The sequence below is a fragment of the Acomys russatus genome, chromosome 26, assembly GCF_903995435.1.
Source record: "Acomys russatus chromosome 26, mAcoRus1.1, whole genome shotgun sequence".
In the NCBI taxonomy this organism is placed as follows: Eukaryota; Metazoa; Chordata; class Mammalia; order Rodentia; family Muridae; genus Acomys; species Acomys russatus.
In genome coordinates, this window is record NC_067162.1 from 31,754,598 (window position 1) to 31,775,427 (window position 20,830).

At 44.3% G+C, this 20,830-nt stretch overlaps 1 protein-coding gene across 1 annotated transcript in view; it reads left to right on the forward strand.

Moving 5' to 3' along the window:
• Window positions 1-11,954: 11,954 nt before the first annotated feature.
• LOC127209030 (cytochrome b5 type B) overlaps window positions 11,955-20,830 on the forward strand; it is a 29,217-nt gene continuing 20,341 nt past the window's right edge. The window contains exon 1 of the mRNA XM_051168569.1: window positions 11,955-12,181. Coding sequence (XP_051024526.1) covers window positions 12,020-12,181 — 162 coding nt within the window. The 5' untranslated portion in view covers window positions 11,955-12,019. The remainder of the gene's footprint in view (window positions 12,182-20,830) is intronic.

Genomic DNA, 20,830 nt, shown 5'->3' on the forward strand with positions numbered 1-20,830 from the left:
CCTGCATGTCAGTACAGATGGTTGTGAACTACCCTGCGCTTGCTGGGAGTTGAACTCAGGTCCTTTGGAAGAGCAGGCAGTGCTCTTAACTACCGAGCCATCTCTTCAGCCCCTCTTTGGCCACTTTTAATGATAAAGGAAAAGAGAGACATCTCTTGAGTATAACCTTGTTTTCTCTCTAAATAGGACCAATAATAACTTGCAACCAACTCCCATCGATAATAACCTGCTATAGCCTAATAAAATAACCAAAAACCTACCAGACCCTCCTTAAAGGGGCATGCTTCCCTTAAGGTTTCTTCTTGTTGATTTGAGACAAATAATACCTTTGTAGGGGCCCAAATAAAATTGGAGAAATGGTTAAATTAGCTAGGATTAGCATTTGTGGACTAGTTTCTTTTTTCTTTTCTTTTTTCTTTTTTCTTTTTTTGGTTTTTCAAGATAGGGTTTCTCTGTGTACCCTCGGCTGTCCTGGACTCACTTTGTAGACCAGGCTGGCCTGCAACTCACAGCAATCCACCTTCCTCTGCCTCCCAAGTGCTGGGATTAAAGGCATGTGCCACCACACCCGGCTTGTGGTCTAGTTTCTAAATGTTGAGAAATTCCAGGCTTAATTAGATTCCTGTGTGGGACAGTCTGCAATGCTGGACCAATTGGGATTGGAAGCTTTCTTTGAAAGAGTGTCCTGGGAGCTGCTGTTTTTTCTCCTTCTCCTTCTTCTTCTTCAGAAATAACTCAATTATAATTCCTAAGATCAACATTCTGTTACACAGATAAAACTGATGCCTGATTCTTTACATTCAATAATAAGGTTTTCTTAAGTATTGATTTGCTTTTAGTAGTGTTTATAAAGACAAAAATTTTTGTTTTCTTTTTCCTTTTACTAATTGAGACATCTCAAGCCTATGATTAAATTTCTCCAAATGCTGTTTATATGCTTTCCTATTAGGTAATATCTTCCCTTGCTAGATGGATAGTGTCTTGATAGCAAAAATAAAACAAAAATTACAAATAAGAATAAAACAAAAATTGTTACAAGTAATTATTCATATTTGGGACATTCCTGCAAAACTACATAGTAATCACAGTGTATATTTTACTGGACAAAAAAATTAAATCTACTTAAAATGTGTCCATTATGCAAATTTGTATCATGTCTATGATCTCTAATCCTTTAGATCAATAATTAAATAAACATCTGTACTATATAAATTTTATGTAAGCGTCCTCTAACTCACAGTGATCTGCCTGCCTCTGCCTCTCAAGTGCTGGGATTAAAGGCGTGCACCACCACGCCTGGCTTTTCTTTTTTTCTTGAGGCAGGGTTTCTCTGTGTATCTCTGGCTATCCTCGAACTCGCTCTGTAGACTAGGCTGGCCTTTGCCTCCCAAATGCTGTGATTAAAGGCATATGCCAACTACCTGCCTCTTTGCTTCTTTAAAACATGTGATTTTTTTTTTTTTTTTTTTTTTTTTTTTTTTTTTTTTTGGTTTTTCGAGACAGGGTTTCTCTGTGTAGCCTTGGTCATCCTGGACTCACTTTGTAGACCAGGCTGGCCTCGAACTCACAGCGATCCGCCTGCCTCTGCCTCCCAAGTGCTGGGATTAAAGGCGTGCGCCACCACGCCCGGCTAAAACATGTGATTTTTAAAAATAATTTTGATATTAAATATAATGCTTCTATGCTACAATTGAATTAAAACGTTAATAGCTCCTGTATTATCAGAACTTCAGCACTAAATCTAGAAACCTTAAATGTTGCAGTCCAAACCCAGGATTATCTTGAACTATCTTAGTTTTTTAAACAGCCAACCAATCACCTTCCTGTTTATGTGACTTAATATTCTTATGATCAAAACTCAAAAAACGACTTAAGAGGATTGACTTTAAGGAAATCTGTAACACCCTATGAAAGCCTGTCTTTGCGCTTCGAGGCCCTCATCACCACCTCCTCTGTAATAAAATCCTCGGGCTTTGTAGTTCCTTGTTCCTCTGCAGCTAGCTCCAGCGTTAACTCTAATTACCCTCTCACATACTCAGCGCAGCTACGGTCACTCCCACCTACAGCTGTCTCTCAGGCAAGGTTCTGGCAACAGCCTCGGGCTTTGTTCTACAGCCAGGGTTCTGGTTCTCCTCTCCTTTCTTTTTAATGTGCCCTTTGCCCTCTTCCCAGGATTCCCTCCTTTGTGGCTTTTAGTTTGAAACCCTGCTCCTCCTCCCCTTACCCCTGATAAACCCCTGAGTTTTCTGAGACCCCTGTTTACTGTCCCAAAATTCCAGAACTGGGTTAAAAAAAAAAAAGAGATAGCCAATTAAAAAATGACCAAAAGCAGGCTAGGGCTGTAGCTCAGTAGTAGAGCCAAGGGTGTGCACACAGCTCTGGATTTTGAGCCCCAGTAAAAGGTTTGGGGTTTCAGATTCAAAGGAGACTCTGGGGCGGACTATCCTCTTAGAGATTATTAGAAGAGTTGGGGGACAGCGGCGTGGCCAGGGCTCTGCAGAGAGGGCAGACCACAGGGCAGAGTGGCAGTCCCATCTTAGAGCTTCATAACAAGAGGGGTGGTGAAGAGACAGAAAAAGTTTGGGGGCGGGGAGCAGTGGGACATTGTTAGGGTAACCAGTTAAACAGTGTTAGGTGATTGATAAACATCTTTGCAGGCTGGCCATTGCTGGGGATTAGTAAGGCATGGGCAACAAGCGTCTGGAGAAACAAGTTAGTTCTACAAATGTAAATTATTTCCATTTAACCAAAATAGAGGAGCATTACAAAATGCCTAACAGCCCTGATGTTTGCTCCTATAGAGAGGTGAAATGGGGGAGTAGGTGTCATTCTTGTAGCTCTTTCCTAATGGACAAGGGTGACATCTTCATGGGGGTGGGGGGTGGGGCGGCTCCTGTCTCTGGTCTCAGAAATTCTGGAAAAGGGTGCTGTCGACGTGTCTTCTAGTGGAGTTCTGGATAAAAGAGTTTTGTCTCTAAGATGCAAAAGTTAAAAAGACAGAGCGGAAAACCTTGTAATTAGGAAGCGGGCGGCTTCCTACTCACAGCGTATTGAAGTAATGAGGTAATGACTTATGAAGTATAGAAGGTCAGCAAGTAGTCCCCTGGCGGAAGGCAGAGGAGCTTCAGACAAGGAGTAAAAAGGAGCAAACATCAAGGGCAGCCTCCATCCATGCCCGCAGAGATCTGTCTTGCTGCCTAACGTTTCCCCTAATGAGCTGAGACCCTAGCATCACTTAAGAGACATCAAGTCAACCTGGAAACTCCTGGCCTGGCTTCAGAGTCTCCAGCCTTGCTGGCTGACGTCCAGGCATTGGAGGACAACCCAGGCGACCCAGATACACGGAGTTAGATTGCCGCAGGATCAGTGAAATGTGGATTGACTGTCAGCAAGGGCAGAGAGAGCTAAGAGCCAGCTGAGTACACAAAGTCCAAAGATTAATCATCTCACTACTAAGACTGTAGCAGAGAAGTTGAGAACCCAAGGTTCAAAGATGAATAGTGTCAACACCAAGAGTCTAAAAGGTAGAATCCACTCTTTCCTGCAACGTTCACCAACAGGCTCAGGGTGTTTCTTCTTCATATTTGTCTGTGCACCACATGTGTGTTTGGTGCTTGTGGAGATCAGAAGAAGGTATAGGCTATCCTGGAAATAGAAACGGAAAGGGTGGTTACGAACTACCTTATGGTTGCTGGGAACTGAACCCGGGTAGGTCCTCTGCAAGAGCAACAGGTGCTCTTAGCCACTGAACCATCTCTCCAAGCCCTCATTAGCTTTTTTAAAACCAGTTGTGTCATCCACTGAGGATAAGTAAAGGCCTTGCCGACTGTGGCTCTCCTTGGAGGCACTGAGAGTATACCCTTCTGTGTTGACTTTCCTCTTAGCAGAGTGCATACTGGGTAGAATCCAGCTTGGGGGAGTCTCGTGACCTCTCTGAACAGGAGGCCAGGTGACGTGCTAGAGCTTCAGAACCTTTCAAGAGATGTCCTATAATTCCCTGGGAGCTAGTTTACCTTGGAGAGCAAGAGTTAAATAGTGTCCCTTTTGTCAGCTAGCACTTAACTTTAATAATCAGCTTGCAATGACTTGGCTGAGAGCAGCTATTTGATGTATGACTGGTTTCTATGACCTTTTAAAATAAATCTTCAGGCCGGGCGTGGTGGCGCACGCCTTTAATCCCAGTACTCCGGAGACAGAGGCAGGCGGATCGCTGTGAGTTCGAGGCCAGCCTGGTCTACAAAGCAAGTCCAGGGCAGTCAAGGCTACACAAAGAAACCCTGTCTCGAAAAACAAAGCAAAACAAAACAAACGCTTCATTAGAGAGAGAGAGAAAAAAAAAAACCACCAACAACGTAGTGTCCCTTTTAGGTTTTCTGTCCACACAAGTAGAGGCCTTCAAATATGTTATTAGTTACCTAAAAGCTTGGGCAAAGCCCAACTATGTTTAAATGAATCTGGCTCAGATATATATTCTTGCTCTTTAAGCTGACACTTGTAAATGCTACCAAGGACAGATTGGTAACGAGAGGATTCTATTGATTTGAGTTGTGGTTTGATTGAGCTTCGACCTTAGATATTTTAATTTTAATTTTTTTATTTTTTGGTTTTTCGAGACAGGGTTTCTCTATGTAGCCTTGGCTGTCCTGGACTCGCTTTGTAGACCAGGCTGGCCTCAAACTCACAGCGATCTGTCTGCCTCTGCCTCCCGAGTGCTGGGATTAAAGGCGTGCGCCACCACGCCCGGCTGACCTTAGATATTTTAAATACCTTTAATTATTACACAAACATCATCTGTAGTATTATCTTTTATATATCTTATGCAAGTTAAAACCTTTTGTACCTTGTTTAAGCTTCCTTAGCTTTATTTTTCTAGTCTGGAAGCATCCAGCCATCTTAACTTTGAACAAAGCCTTATCATACAGAATTTCCTTCTTCATTAAAAATGTCTCTTTAGGGCTGGAGAGGTGGCTCAGAGCCTAAGAGCACTGATTGCTCTTCTAGAGGGCCTGAGTTAAATTTCCAGCAACCACGTGTTGGCTTATAACCATCTGTAATGTGATCTGATATCCTCTTCTGCCTGTAGGTTTACATACAGACAGAGCACTGTATACATAATAAATAAATAAATATCTAAAAAAACATCTATTTAAAGGATTTTTAAGTTCGTGAATGTGCGTGTGGGTATCAGATCCCCTAGAACCGGAGATGCTGGGAACCAACCTTGGATCCTGTGGCAGAGCATCAAGCTTACTTAGCCAGTAAGACATTTCTCTATCCCCACTTAAAAATGTTTTCATTCTTTTTATTTATTTATTTATTTATTTATTTATTTTTTAATGTTTTCATTCTTACATCCTTCTAACATTCTTTTTCCTTACTTACTTTTCTGTAGTGAAAATTTTGGTTTCTTAAAAAAAAAAAACCCTAGTTACGTTACATGACTATGTTTTTGTTTTAATCCCAGGTGTGGGATATGGGGCTGCTTCAGATTGCTCACCGCCGCAAACTATGATTTGTCTCATGCTCTAGGAAGGGCATGATTTTTGCCAGCTGCAGATAGTCTATGTTTGGAACTCTCGGGACTCTTGAGAGGGTATAAATTTGAGAGCCCCAGAGGGCCTGTGGTGGCTGCTGCTAGTTCCTGCTGCTGCGGCTGCTGGTCCCTGCTGCTGCTGGTTCCTGCTGCTGCTTTTGCTGTTGCTGTTTGCTGGATTGCTCATCCTTGGTTGGAGATATCCTGACAATGAAGATCAAATTTGCCCCAAGGAACTCAAACACCTCTAATCAGCAGAGAGCAGTCTAATGATATTGATGCTTCCTTTCCCCTCTAACCTTTTTTCTCTCCTACCTAGTGTTGGGGGGTTGGAAGGGATAGGAATGATGTAAGGAGGTAGGGAAAAAAAAAACCAATATAATAGCCAAAAATCTGGCTACAAGTGGCACCCAGACGTGCAGCTAGGCAAAATGGGAAACTTGGTTTCTAATGCCATAGAGGAAGCAGCAAGGGAGGAAGAGATGAATATTATGTTTCAGGATGTCAGCAAAAAGTTTATTGCAGCTGCTCCCGCTGGGTTCGCTCCCACTTTGCTCCCAGGGGAGATTTTCTATTTTTAATTCTTCTTCCTATAATCTGTCTCAAAAACAGTTGGGAGAATGATAGAGCAATTTGAAAAATTGTGAGTGGGCCGGGTGTGGTGGCGCACACCTTTAATCCCAGAGCTGGGTGGGTGGGGGGGTCAGAGGCAGGTGGATCGCTGTGAGTTCAAGGCCAGCCTGGTCTACAAAGTGAGTCCAGGATGGCCAAGATAACATAAACCCTGTCTCGGAAAAAAAAAAAAAAAAGTGTGAGTGGATATGGAATGATCTGAGAAACAAAAAAATTGGTGATATAGGAAAGCAAAAAGAATCACTCTATTCTTTTGTTTTTGAAAAGGTTGCAGAATTGGCCGTGCACCTGGAGAGGTTGCTGGTAGAAGTGGAAACACTTGGGAAGCTAATAGTGCCAGAAAAAGGAGGAATAAAGCGTTCAGACCTGCTGACTGAGCAAGAGAGCGGGAGCTTCCCAAAGGATGAAAGAAGGAAGAAAACCAGTCTGCAAAACTGATCTCAGGCCCACCCAGTGCCATGAGCTTTTGCTTTTAAGTCCTCCCAGCTCCTAGGCAGGACAGGGAGCTGGGAGGAGCAGGTAGATATGTAGGAAACAGTGTTAAAGAAAACTATGCCTGTAGTGGGGGCACGGTGGCAACAAGTCTTTAATCCAAGCACATGGGAGGCAGAGGCAGGCAGATCTCTGAGGCCAGCGTGGTCTACAAAGTGAATTTTGGGACACAGAGAAACCATGTCTCACAAACAAAACAAAACAGAGAAAGAAAGAACAGAAGAGAAAAAAGAAAAAGTCTCGTTTTGAAAGGAAGGATTAATCTTGAGCCAACTGCACCACCAGAGGAGGGGTAATTAATTGCACAGCACACACCTGCTAATGATGCTGATCATGATTCTTTTTTTTTTTTTTTTTGGTTTTTTCGAGACAGGGTTTCTCTGTGTAGCCTTGGCCATCCTGGACTCACTTTGTAGACCAGGCTGGCCTCGAACTCACAGCGATCCGCCTGCCTCTGCCTCCCGAGTGCTGGGATTAAAGGCATGCGCCACCACGCCCGGCCGCCGATCATGATTCTGATGAGGGAGTGTAGTGTCCTATAGAAATGATAGATCTGAGGGTTTTTGTTTTTGTTTTTGTTTTTCCAGACAGGGTTTCTCTGTGTAGCCTTGGCTGTCCTGAACTCTCTTTGTCATCCAGGCTGGCCTTGAACTCACAGCGATCCACCTGCCCCTGCCTCCTGAGTGCTGGGATTAAAGGTGTGCACCACCACACCCCACTTGCTTTTCACTTTTTATTTAGTTCTTTTAATTGGTTTATAGACATCGAGTGGCTGAGCCTGCCTTGCTGGGGCAGCTGGACGTCAGTAACACAGCCTTGTATTCACTTCTTTCCCCCTCGTGCTGCAGCTGGAACTCAGAGTTTTGCCCGTGCTCTGGCATCGAGCCACACCTCCAGCCTATGTTTGCTTTTTGAGATGGGAACAAGCTTATTACCTGTTAAAAACCCAACTGACAAGCGCAGGAAGAAGGAAGAGTGAAAGTTCTGAACCAAGGCAGCTGAAGCCTAGGGAGAAAAACACCCTTATCAATGCCAATTCGTCCATAGCTTGCTTCCCCTAGAGGCTAAGGTGGGAGGAAACCAGACCGACATCAGAATTATACCACAGAGTGTGGACAACCAGACCTATCTTCAGGCTAGAGGAAAAAGGTTCCTTGGTTTTCGTTAACTTTCAGAAATTTCCCAGACATTGGGCGACTCAGGGTTGGCCCTGGGAGGGAGAAAACAAGAGAATGACGGGCTGTGATCTCTTTGAAGAAGAGCCGACTTTTTCCAGGATGTGTTCACTGTATTGCGCTAAGGGAAAGAACAGATTCAAGGGCTCTGTCAATGTCACCGGTTCACTGCTGGACCATTGGCCTGCCCCTTAAGTCAGAGGGAGGTCACTGTACATCAGGCCACTGCACCCTCCCTTCTCTGGGACATTAAGATAGCAGTTATCTGTTCTGTGGTTTTACAGTCCCTAATTTACAGTTCTATTCAATACCTGGCTCTGTACTGCAGTCCCACCCTGAATCACATGGTGTAAAGCTTCCTAAAACCCCTGAAAGGATATAAAGGTCAGATTTTTCCTTAGTGGAGGCTCTGCTTTGGTCATCCTCCCATCATTCTACCCTTGATGGCTCTGTTTTACTATTAGTTTAAGCTGTTTCTCTTACTGACACTCCTCTCCAGGTTTTAAAGGGGAACCTCCCCTTCTCTCTCTCTCTCTTTTATTTTTCTTGAGACAGGGTTTCTCTGTGTAGCCTTGGCCATCCTGGACTCACTTTGTAGACCAGGCTGGCCTCGAACTCACAGCGATCCGCCTGCCTCTGCCTCCCGAGTGCTGGGATTAAAGGCGTGTGCCACCACGCCCGGCTCCTCCCTGAACATTTCTTAAGAAGCAGATCCCACTTATGATGTCTAGAAAGCATAATCTCACATACGATCTCTGTGTCTGGATCTGCCCAGATGTGAGCAAGCTCCAACTGAGGCCTCTATGGCAGCAGGCACTGTACTGAATAATTTTACCTGATAGTCTGATGCTGTAGCACCCCAAACACTTGTCAAAGAGCTTGAAAAAAAAATGAAAGCAAGTGAGAAAAGAAAACTATAGACTGACATTCTTCACGAATACAGATACAAAGACTCTATAGAACATTAGCAGGCCTGGTAAGATGGCCCAGCAGGTAAAGGTGCTTGCCAGTAGGTCTGAAGACCTGACTTTGATCCCTGGGATTTTTTTTTTTTTTTTGGTTTTTCGAGACAGGGTCTCTCTGTGTAGCCTTGGCTGTCCTGGACTCACTTTGTAGACCAGGCTGGCCTCGAACTCACAGCGATCTGCCTGCCTCTGCCTCCCGAGTGCTGGGATTAAAGGCGTGCGCCACCACGCCCAGCTTGATCCCTGGGATTTATAAGGTAGAAGGAGAGAGTCAATTCCTTCAAATTGTCCTCCAACCTCCACAGATGTGTTGTGGCATGATCATGATCCTCCCCAAATAAGAAAAAAAAAAAAAAATATATATATATATATGTAAAACGTCTATCTATTTGCATATATATGGAAGTTGGCTGGGCATGGTGATGTATACTTTTTTGTTTTGGTTTTCGAGACAGGGTTTCTCTGTGTAGCCTTGACTGTCCTGGACTCACTTTGTAGACCAGGCTGGCCTTGAACTCGCAGCGATCTGCCTGCCTCTGCCTCCCGAGTGCTGAGATTAAAGGCGTGTGCCAGCACGCCCAGCTGCCCAAAAGCTTTTAATCTAATAATTTTACTTGCCATGGTGATGACAAATCCACTCCTGTGACTCAGGAATGTTCATCTCCTGCTCATGTTTTTCACATTGCAATGTACTCTAGAAGAGTCCTCTGCCCTCAGTTCACCTCGGTTACTGTCTGAGGACAGTTTCCACACTGGGGCTCAAGTCTGTCTGTTAAACTGCAGATAGACCCCAGTATTTCAGACTCCTCTGAAGTCCACATCCATTTGTGAAAGATGGGGTGGTGGGGGTCCCTGCTACTAGAGGAAGTCCTTACCACTCTCTTCTTGACAGCCTTTGAAATCCCAACTCTAGTCTCAGAGCCTAAAAGCATCTCCAGATGAGCTTCTGCAGCCTCTCCCTTCACCAAGAGGTTCTGCCATTCTCCCCTCTCAAGGGCTTTAAAAGCACCCTAGCACTTACTTTCCTATATGGAGACAGAAAGGAAATGATGAGAATGCTTTAATTAAATCATCATATGAATGATAAAGGTATTTTTATCATGATTTAAAATTCAGGTTTTTTTTCAACACTGTTCACAAGCAAACTGCATGAGAACCAATGGAAACACTTGCTAAAAATGTTGCTTTCTGGTTCTATATCTAGACCTGTTGGTCTCTCTGCGTGTGCAGCAGAGAACCCTCAGAAGATTCAAGTGTACCGAGGTTCCTTAGTCATCTATAAAGTATGTGCAGAGAGCTTGTTTTCATTGCCTTTGACAATAATCTCTCGAAACCACACACACATGCACACACACACACACATGCACACAAAGGCACACTTAATGTGTGCCTGCTTGTGTGTCTATCTTTTTATTTATTTTGGAGGAGAGCTGGCTGCTGTGGATTTATTATTTTTTTCTTTCATTTAAAAAAGCTGGAATTGAACTCAGGGCCTCAGGCATGCTAACCAAACATTCCATTTTCACACTTTCAGCTTCTAGAGTTTGTCTCTTGCTGGAAGTGGTGACGCACACATTTAATCCCAGCATTTGGGAAAGAGAGGTTGGTGGATCAAAAGTTAGGGTCACTCTTGGCTACATGGTCAGTTTGAGGCCAATCTAGACCATATATAAGACCCTGAGCCAAAAAACAAAAAACAAAAACAAAAACAAAAATAATGGGCCGAAGAGGTGGCTCAGCTTGTAAAAGTGCTTACACAAAACTTGATGATTTGAATTTGATCTTTGGAACCTGTGTGGTAGAAGGAGAGACCTGCCTACTACAAGTTGACCTCTGACTTCCATAGGCACCCCCCCCAAGTGAGTAAATAAATATATTTATTTTTATTTTGTGTGCATTGGTGTTTTGTCTGCATGTATGTCTCTGTGAGGGTGTAGAGTCCCCTGGAAATGGAGTTACAGACAGTTGTGAACTGCCATGTGGGTGCTAGGAATTGAAGCCCGGTCCTCTGTAAGAACAGCCAGTGCTCTTGACCTCTGAGCCATCTCTTCAGCCCCAATAAATGTATTTTTTAAAAGTAGGGGGGAAAGCCAGGCATGATGGAACACACCTGTAATCTCAGCACTCGAGGACGCTGAGGCAGACAGATCTCTATGAGTTTGAGGCCAGCATGGTCTACAGAATGAGTCCTGGACAGCCAACGTTACCCAGCAAAACCGGTTTCAAAAAACAAACAAACCACCACCACCACCACCACCACCAAAAAGTAGGGCCTTAGTGGGTAACAGTTCTTGCTGAGAAAATGTGAAGACTTAAAATTCAAGTCCCTACCACCGACATCAACAGCCAGACAGGCCTTCAAACATCTGTAAATCCAGTTCTGGGGTGGTGGTGGAGACAGGTAGGTGCAGGGAGCTTTCTGGCCATCCAGGATAGCTGAAAACAGAAAGCTCCAAATTCAGAGAGAGAGCGCGTCTCTCAAGGGAACAAGAAGGGGGAATCGTAGAGGAAAACACTGACAAACTCCCCCCAGCTTGCTTGTCCATGTAAGTGCACAAACACATTTATAAATCACATATGCCCACACAAAATAATAAGAATAAAATGCGACAAAGAGCTTGCTTCTTATACTGCCATTCTCGCTCAGACTCTATTATAAAACTTGTGATGCAGTAAGTTCTCAGAAAAGAAACCTGTGAAAATGAATATGTCTGGGTTTATGAATATAAATGTTGAATGCTTGTGGAAGATGCTAAGATCATAAGGGTTTGTCCTCATAGGGAAACATCTAGAAAGGGCGAACCTCAAATAAAGAATTGCCCCTCTCAGATTGGCCTAAAGGGAACCAGTTACCAGTTCTGAGGCTGGGAAACAGCAAAGCTGTTACCCTGGGAATGCTATTCTGGTCGCGAAGAAAGAGTGAAAAACGAGCTTCCGGGAACTCGGGAGGGAGGGAAAAGAGACTCCGGAGGCCTGGCTCTTTTCGTTTAGGACTCGGCCTGCCGGTGGGCCGAGCAAAGCGAATCCTTTCCTGATGTGACACCTGTCACCCGGGCCACATTTAGGCGCGAGTCCAAAATCAGGCTATCTGATTGGCAAGGTTGGAGGGGCTGGACAACGCTGATTGGTTAGCTGGACGTCGGACCAGGCTCTACCCGGCTACGGAAGCCGACGAGGGCTTAGCGGAACTTCAGCTAGCGGCGGAGAGGGACTCGGACCCAATGGCGACCTCAGAAGCCAGCGGCAGCGGCGGAAATGGCGAGGGCCGCGACCAGTCCGTCACCTACTACCGGCTGGAGGAGGTGGCGAAGCGAAACTCCGCGGAAGAGACGTGGATGGTGATCCACGGGCGAGTCTACAATATCACCCCCTTCCTCAGCGAGGTGCGGGTTTAGGAGGCGGGAGGTTCCCGCGTGCTTGCCGGGGTGAGGGGGAGGAGGCCACGCGCAGCCGTCCGGCACCCGGAAGGGACCGCGACCCTCCGGTGACAGCGTGCGTTTGTTTCTTAATGCATGGAACACTTACAGCTAGGTCACACGATAGACCATCAACCCGTTTTCCGCAAAGAGAAACTGAGGCTCGCAGAGGCTGAGAGGGCATACGCTTAACGACGTTTCAGATTTGCTCCTTAATTTCCAGGAAGCAGGCCTTAGGAAGCAACGCCTTTGAGGCTTTTCTTTTCTTGATGAGAAGCTGGGATTCCCCGCCCCCCCCCCCCCCCCCCCCGCCCCCAGACAGGATTTCTCTGTGTAGCATTGGCTGTCCTGGACTCACCTTGTAGACCAAGCTGGCCACGAACTCACAGTGATGCGCCTGCCTCTGCCTCCCGAGTGCTGGATTAAAGGCGTGCGCCACCACGCCCAGCTTGAAGCTGGGATTTTTTTTTTTTTTTTTAAAGTAAAACACAAATTATGTATGTGTGCTCTGTTTCGGTGCTTGTAGAGGCCAGAGGCCAGAACCTCGGGAGCTGGAGTAACAGGAGATGTGAGCCTCCGGATGGGGGTGTTGGGTACTGAGACTAGGTCCTTCTGGAAGTACTATGTGCTCTTAACCAATGAGCACCCCCCCTCCAGCGGAGCGGAGATTCTGCCCACTCCTGTATTTGTATCAGGCAGTAGATTTTTGTGTGTTAAAGACAGGGTCTGATTGTGTCACCCTGTCTTCCTGGAGCTCTGTGAAGACGAAGTTGGTTTCCGACTGAGGGACAATTGCCTGCCTCTGCTTCCTGAGTGCTGGGATTAAAGTGTGGTAGCCTGGTTTGTTTTGTTTTGTTTTTTTCTCTTTAAATTTTTTCCCTCCCCTACTTTGAGTTGATTTAGAAGCCTGAAGACCATGAATTGAACTTTTTTTCCTCCTTTTTGCCATTGAGTATATATATTCCCTCACTTTTTAAAAAAAATTTATTTATTTTTATTTTATGTGCATTGTATGTTTATGGGTATCAGATTTTGGAGTTACAAACAGTTGTGAGCTGCCATGTGGGTGCTGGGAATTGAACCCAGGTCCTCTGGAAGAACAGTCAGTGCTCCCAACCGCTGAGCCATCTCTCCAGCCCTTGTTTTGTTTTTAAAACTTTGAGGTGCCGGGTGTGGTGGCGCACTCCTTTAATCCCAGCACTTGGGATGCAGAGGCAGGCGGATCGCTGTGAGTTCGAGGCCAGCCTGGTCTACAAAGTGAGTCCAGGACAGCCAAGGCTACACAGAGAAACCCTGTCTCGAAAAACCAAACAAAACAAAAAAACCTTTTTGAGGTATTAGGGATAAACCCTGGGCCTTGGACATTAATAAGCAAGTGTTCTATCATTAAGCTAAATCTCTGATCCCTCAACCTCTTTTTCTTTCTTTTTTTTTCTCTCTCTCTCTTTTTTGGTTTTTTGAGACAGGGTTTCTCTGTGTAGCCTTGGCTGTCCTGAAATTCACTTTGTAGACCAGGCTGGCCTCGAACTCACAGAGATCCGCCTGCCTCTGCCTCCCGAGTGCTGGGATTAAAGGCCTGTGTCACCACTGCCTTCCTTTCAACCCTTTTCTTAGCTCTTCAAATTACATCCCATTACTCAAGATCTCTTAGAGGCTGCTGTGCAGCAGATACTTTTTTTTTCCCTTCCTGTAACAGACTCTGATGTATCTCAGGCTGGACTTTATCTCGATTATGTAGTTATGTAGCCCTTGAACTTCTAATTTTTTTTGTGTGTGGGCCATGCCAGACCTTCATGCTTATCAGGTTAACACTCTGTCAACTGAATAACATTTCTAGCCTTAGGTTTGACAAGTGTATTCAGGTATGTAATTACCTCTGTAAAGAAAGAGAGCATCTTCATTCCCCTAAAGTGTACCCTCTTGTCCCTTTGCTGTCATTCTTAACCCAGGGCACCAGGGATGAGTGGTCACTAAAGATTAGTTTGAAGGTTAGATTTGTGTGATAATTTTATTTTGTTTCAGAATATGAATCACCCTTATTGCTTTGTTCTGAGAAAAATTAGTTTCTTTTTTTGTGTGTGGTGTTAGATATTGCATATGAAGGCTTTGCATATGTCAGGTTAACACCTACTTCTGAGCTATTTTCCCAGAGTCAGACCGTCCCTCCAGTGTCTCAATGTGAAGTTTTGCAAAGAGGACATTATGCTAATGATTTTTCCCAAGAATTTGGTAATGCCTTACATTTGTGTAGTAGACTGCTCTCTCTGATACCCGAGGTTAGGAAATGAACCCAGCACCCTCACACGTGCTAGGCAAGTAAAGTACTCTACCCTTGAGTGTCGTTGAGACAGGATTTTACTCTGTAGCCCAGGCTGGGCACTGAACTCTTTGTAGACCTCTTATCTCAGTCTCTGGAATTACAAATCTATGGTACCATGTCTGACTCTCTGGTTTGTTCTTCCTTTTTAAAAAGCGGTCCTTCAGCTTGAAGCCAGGGCCTTAGGTGAATACAGGGTACGTGCTGTGCCACTGTATCTCACCCCTACACCCATACACCAGTTGTTTTGCTTGTTATTTTGAGATAGGATCTTATATAGCCCCGAACTCCTGATTCTCCTTCTTTTACCTCCCAAGTACTAGAATTATAGCTGTCTAACACTACTGCTGGCTTCTCCCCCAACCCCTGCCTTTTTTCCTTCCGTCCTTTCTCTCCCTCTCTCTCCCTCTCTTTCTCTCTCTAACTCAGGTTCTTTCTACCTAGCTCTAGCTGTTTGGGGACTCAGTATATAGACCAGGCTGGCCTTGAACTCACAGAGATTTGCCTGCCTCTGCCTCCCAAGTGCTGGGATTACAGGTGGCCCAGCTTCAGTTTTAGAACAAATAGTTGAGAGTGACGTGGGTACCTAATATTTTACTAGGGGGTGCCAGAAACATTTCCTGTGAGATTCTGATCATATAATTGTCCCACGAGTAACGGAGTCTGGCTTAGAAGATCCCTTGATTTCTTTTGTCCACATATTATTACTTCAAAATCCTAGTCTTAACTATGTCTTTTGGCATTTGCCTTCAAATACATTGTCTGTTAAAGCATAGTGCATAATATATAGGCAGCCCACTCTCCAGAATGTCTTGATTGATGGAGCATAGGCAGTGAATTTGGACTGACCCAGATAAGGAAACTAGACCCAGTCTAGTTCACCATGCACTGATACAGCGTGAGGTGATATCTGATAGACAAGGCTTCCCTTGAAATTTGATGTACAGATTTATTTGCAGTTAGCTGTTTCTTTTGTTGTTGTTGTTATTATATTTATTTATTTATTTATTGTTTTTTGAAACAGGGTTTCTCTGTGTAGCCTTGACTATCCTGGACTCACTTTGTAGACCAGGCTGGCCTCGAACTGGCAGCGATCCGCCTGCCTCTGCCTCCCGAGTGCTGGGATTTAAGGTGTGTGCCACTACTCCCGGCCCATTTATTTATTTTTTAAAGACTGGGTTTGACCTGTATTCTAGGCTGGCTTTACGGTGCCCAGACTGGTCTTGAATTTGCTGCAGTCCTCCTGTGTCCTTCTGCCTTCCTGAGTGCTGAGATGACACGCCTGAACCACCATGCTCAGCTTGCAATTAGCTGTTCCTGGTTAACCTATTCCATAATCTCTATCCCTGTCCAAGCTTATTCATTTATCTACTTAATCAAATATTAAACCTTTGCTTGGTGCCAGATACTGTTTTAGGTACTGAGGATACAGTGGTGAATTAACTAACCTGTACCATCTAGAGTCTGCAAGGCAAAGGAAGTAAACAGTAGACAGAATAAATGCGCGAATTGTATCCCATGGTTAAATAGTAGATAAGAAGTAAATAGTATTAAGAAGAAAGAGGATGGTCTAATCCGGGTGAGTGTGGTGAGATCATAAAATGAGGGGTTGACATTCATTTGGTATGAAGGCCAGAGATAGTGTCTAAAGGTGACTAAAGGCCAGCAGTAAAGTGAGGGAGCTAGCCATGTGACTGTCTATAATGGAGCATTCCTGGGGGATGGCACAGAAGGCCTGGAGGTAGGAATATGTCTGGCGTGTTTGGGGACCGTTGCTGAGACTTGAGTGGTTGGATAGTAGCACCTCAGATCAGAATGATCATGTCTTAGGATAAGCTTTGAGTTTTATTCTGAGATGGAAAATCACTGGAGACAAAGCATGATGTAATGTGATTTAATGTTTAATTGGGTTGTTCTGACAGCACTGTTGAAAAAAGCAATGGTGGAGGACAAAGGTAGATTTGGAGAGCACAGTTAAAAAAGAAAGGTGATGTAATTAAGGCAAGGGACAGTTGCTTGGGCCAGACTAGTGTTAATCAGAAAGGTGCATATGTTCTGATGGTGTTTGCACTGATTCTAGAAGGGAAAGAAAAAGGAGTTGAGGATGATGCCAGGGTTTTGGGCCTTTAGGACTTAGTAAACAGGGCTGCTGCTAGAGGAGATGGGAAAGGCGTGGACTGATTTGCATCTGACTCTTTCCAATCTGAAATCATTGGCATTAGCCAGGGGACTTTTACCTGACTGTCTTGAATCTATAGGGTTGCCAGGTTTTGTGTTAATGACTGTGGTTACACTGGGATATGACTAGAGTTTGTGATGACTTGGAACTTGTAATATCTTATACCAGATTACTTCTGCATTTAAAAAATCATTGCTGTTGGTTTTATCTATCAAAGCGTAGAAATGAAAATAGTACATATTGTTGCTTGTTGGGGTTGTGTGTGTGTTAATTTAAAACAAGGTGTGATGTATACTAGACAGGCCTCAGATTCCTAGGTTGTTGAAGATGACCTCTGAATTTCTGATCCTCTTCCCTTCACCAAGTGTTGTATACTTCCACATGGTTTGTGGGATGCTAGGGACTGACCCGGGGCTTTGTGTGTGCTAGCAAGCCCTCAACTACCAAGCTACATCCTTATCCCTATATCAGTGGGTTTGTTTTCGTTTGTTAGTTTGTTTTCTGTTTTTTCAAGACATGATTTCTCTGTGTAGCCTTGGGTGTCCTTGACTCCCTTTGTAGACCAGGCTGGCCTCGAACTCACAGAGATCTGCCTGCCTCTACCTCCCTGAGTTCTAGGATTACAGGCTTGTGCCACCACACCCGGCTCAGTGATTTTATTTTTTGTTTTTTACTGTTTAGTAGTTTAGAAAAGTAATCATAGGAAAAAAGTAGTCAAAATATTTTTAAATATTGGCTTGAAAATACCCGAGGGCATCTCTACTATCCAGTATATTGTTTTCCTGAAGTTTTACTCCGCTAACTATACATAATATGACAAATATATATGCTGTTTATTAGATTATAATGTGAAATTATTTTCTTCCTGTGTGTCATAAGTAAAAACACTTGTGTCAGTGAGATGACTCAGTGGGTAAAAGTATTTGCTAAGCAAGCCTGACAGTCTGAGTTCAAGCTCCAGAATCCATGGTGGAATGCGAAAAGTAAAATTGTCCTTTGATCCCCACATGCACACACACTCCACATAACTAAAATAATTAAACGAAGTGGAAGAGCGTAAAGCAGCTGGCTTGTGCAAATCACTTTCCCAGAAGATTGATGTAAGCTGGGTTTGTGACTCACTGTAAGCTCGGCACTCAGTCCTGGCCTCTTGATGTTTCCATTCTAGGGAAAAGAAAAGAAAACAAAACCAAATGAAATGATTTGAAATGCTGTCTCTGTCTCTGAAGGAAACATACAAAAAGTCAGGCCAGGCGTCTAGCTCATTGGTAAAGCACTACATGGTGTGCATAAGGCCTTGCATTCACCTTCCAGTACTGGGGGAGAACTATCTGGGAATGCCTTCATGAGAAGATGACTTCCTTGGCTGCAGTAAGGAAGGATGATATGCTCAGAGAACTATGCAGAGGCCAGGAAGTGTCTAGCTTGGTAGGTAACTCCCGCTGGGTGCCTGAGGAGACTGGGTGTTGGATCCCCTAAACTAGAGTACAGGCAGTTATGAGCTACCTGATGAAGATGCTGGGAGCCAAACTTGAATCCTCTGTGAGCACTTTTAATCACCGAGCCATCTCTTTAGCCGCTGTATTGCTTTTTTGTTTTGTTTGTTTTTTTGTTTTGTTCATTTGTTTTTTTGTTTTTTTGTCTACACAGGGTCTCTCTGTGTAGCCATGGGTGTCCTGCACTCACTTTGTAGATCAGGCTGCCCCCGAGCTCACAGGGATCCGCCTGCCTCTGCCTCCTGAGTGCTGGAATTAAAGGCGTGCGCCACCACTGCCCAGCTCTTTTTTGAGACAAGTTCTCACTATGAAGCTTTGGCTGGTCTGAAACTCACTATGTAGATCCGGCTGGCCTTGAACTCACAGAAATCCCCTTTTCTCTCCCTCTCTAAAGGTGGAAGTAAAGGTGTGCACCACCAGCCTGGCTGCTGATTTTTTTTTTAACCTGTGTACCTATCTTAGTTACTGTTCTATTGCTTTGAAAATATACCATGACCAAGGCAACTTATAAAAGGAAGCCTTTAGTTGAGGGTTTGCTTATAGTTTCAGATGGTCCATGAACATAATGATAGAGGGGTAGGGTCAGTAGCTGATGTACAGGTTGTAGGAACAGAGACAGAGACAGAGACAGAGACAGAGACAGGGACAGAGAGACAGTCTGTCTGACTCTGACTGGACCTGGTGTGGGCTTTTGAGAGTCACACACTCTAACAAGGCCACACCCACTCCAGCAAGGCCCTACCTCCCAATCCTTCCCAAACAGTCCCATTAACTGGAGACTAAGCATTCATATATTTGGAGGTGGCGGGTGGGAGAACATTCTCATTTAAGCCACTACAATATCTCAAAGATTATGCTGTTTCCAGCAACATCTGTTTATTGGGGGTGGAGATCAAACCTGGGACTTCACATATTCCAGCGGCATCGTTGGAACGCTAAATGACAGGTGCTTTGAAGTAGCCACTGTCGTACTAGGAGACAGTGGCTCTGCCTGAGAAAGGCAGAGAATGCAGTCTCTATTACTCTCTGGCCCTGCACAGGCAGGGTGACCTAATTAATGGTTTTGTCTTCAATTGCTTATTCATTTTATGTGTGGTCATAAGCAAGCATGTGCCTACTTGTGTGTGCACATATGTACCTATGAGGACAGAGTGCGTGCTCCCCAATCTTCCTGTGTCTTAGGTGTCACTCTGTTCTCAATCACATAGACGACAGCTGTGGTTCTTGTTCCTGTTTATAGTCTAATGGGAAAGAAAGATGCTAAATGAAAATATCGATTGTAGGTTCTAGATGGCTGAGCTAGTAGAGAGAGCACTTGTGCAAGTCTGACCCCCTGAATTTGGTTCCTAGACCTAGAGAAGGGGAAGGGGAGCCTACTGCCAGGGTTGTTCTCCGACCTCCACATGCGTGTGCCTCACCCACAATAATTAGCTAATTAAAATTGTGACATTCTATGAAGATAGATAAACCTGTGAGACTCTGGAACAGTGGGGCCTGGGGTGAGTAAGGTTATCAGATTATGTTGGGATTTGTAGACCTGAATTTGTGACTTGGAGTAGTTTGGTGACCTTGCCAGGTTACACCTTTCGGCATCAGGCTAGTGTCCCAGGCAACAGTAAGCCCTACCTTACCAGGCTCCCTCTTATCCTCAAGCAAATGGCATCATTTCCTTCTGTCAGCCCCTAGCTCTGTTACCTTTCTCTGCCCTACCACACTTTAATCTTTGTGTTTGGCTTTGGTGCTACAATTTTGGCTAGAGATTGCTCTTTATCACCCAGCCTAGTTTTTGCAGCTTCCTCAAGCTAATGTTTCTCAGTTCCATTTTCCAAGTCAGGTGGTCTCTAGTAGAGTTCCATTGTCATGTTTTTACTGCATCGGTATGGAATTTCCATCCACAGAGAACTTGAATAATGTATTTCCAGCTAGAATTGTATACTGTATTCATCATTCCTCACATTCTCTTGTCAATACAACCGTCCTCTGTTCTTTCCATAGACTTAATAATCTAGAACTTTTAGAAAACCTTTTTTTTTTTTTTTTTCTAGACAGGGTTTCTCTGTGTAGCTCTCACTGTCTTGGACTCACTTTGTAGACCAGGCTGGCCTCAAACTCACAGAGATCCACCTGCCTCTGCCTCCCAAGTGCTGGGATTAAAGGTGTGCGCCACCATGCCCGGATTTTTTTTTTTTTTCTGTCTTCTATCAGTAGTACTCAGTAAAGAAATTGAATTTAAGACTATTTCTGGGGCTGCAGAGATGGCTCGGCGGTTAAGAGCACTGTCTCTTCTTCCAGAGGTCCTGAGCTCAATTCCCAGCAACCACATGGTGGCTCACAACCATCTATGTGATATGATGTCCTCTTCTGGCGTGCAGGTGTACATGCAAATAGAGCACTCATAAACAATAAATAAGATTTTAAGAAACAAACAAACCAATTTCTGCTTCCCATCACATATTCTTTGGATGGTTGAATTGACTAAGATCTTTCACAAGAGGACAGTATAAAGCTTTCTCATGGCTGTACAGTGTTTTACTTGGTTGCTTTTGCTTGAGTGAGTTAGAAATACATGGACCACACAGTTATTCCTACTCTTTTGCTAGTTTATATGGTAACTCACATGAGAT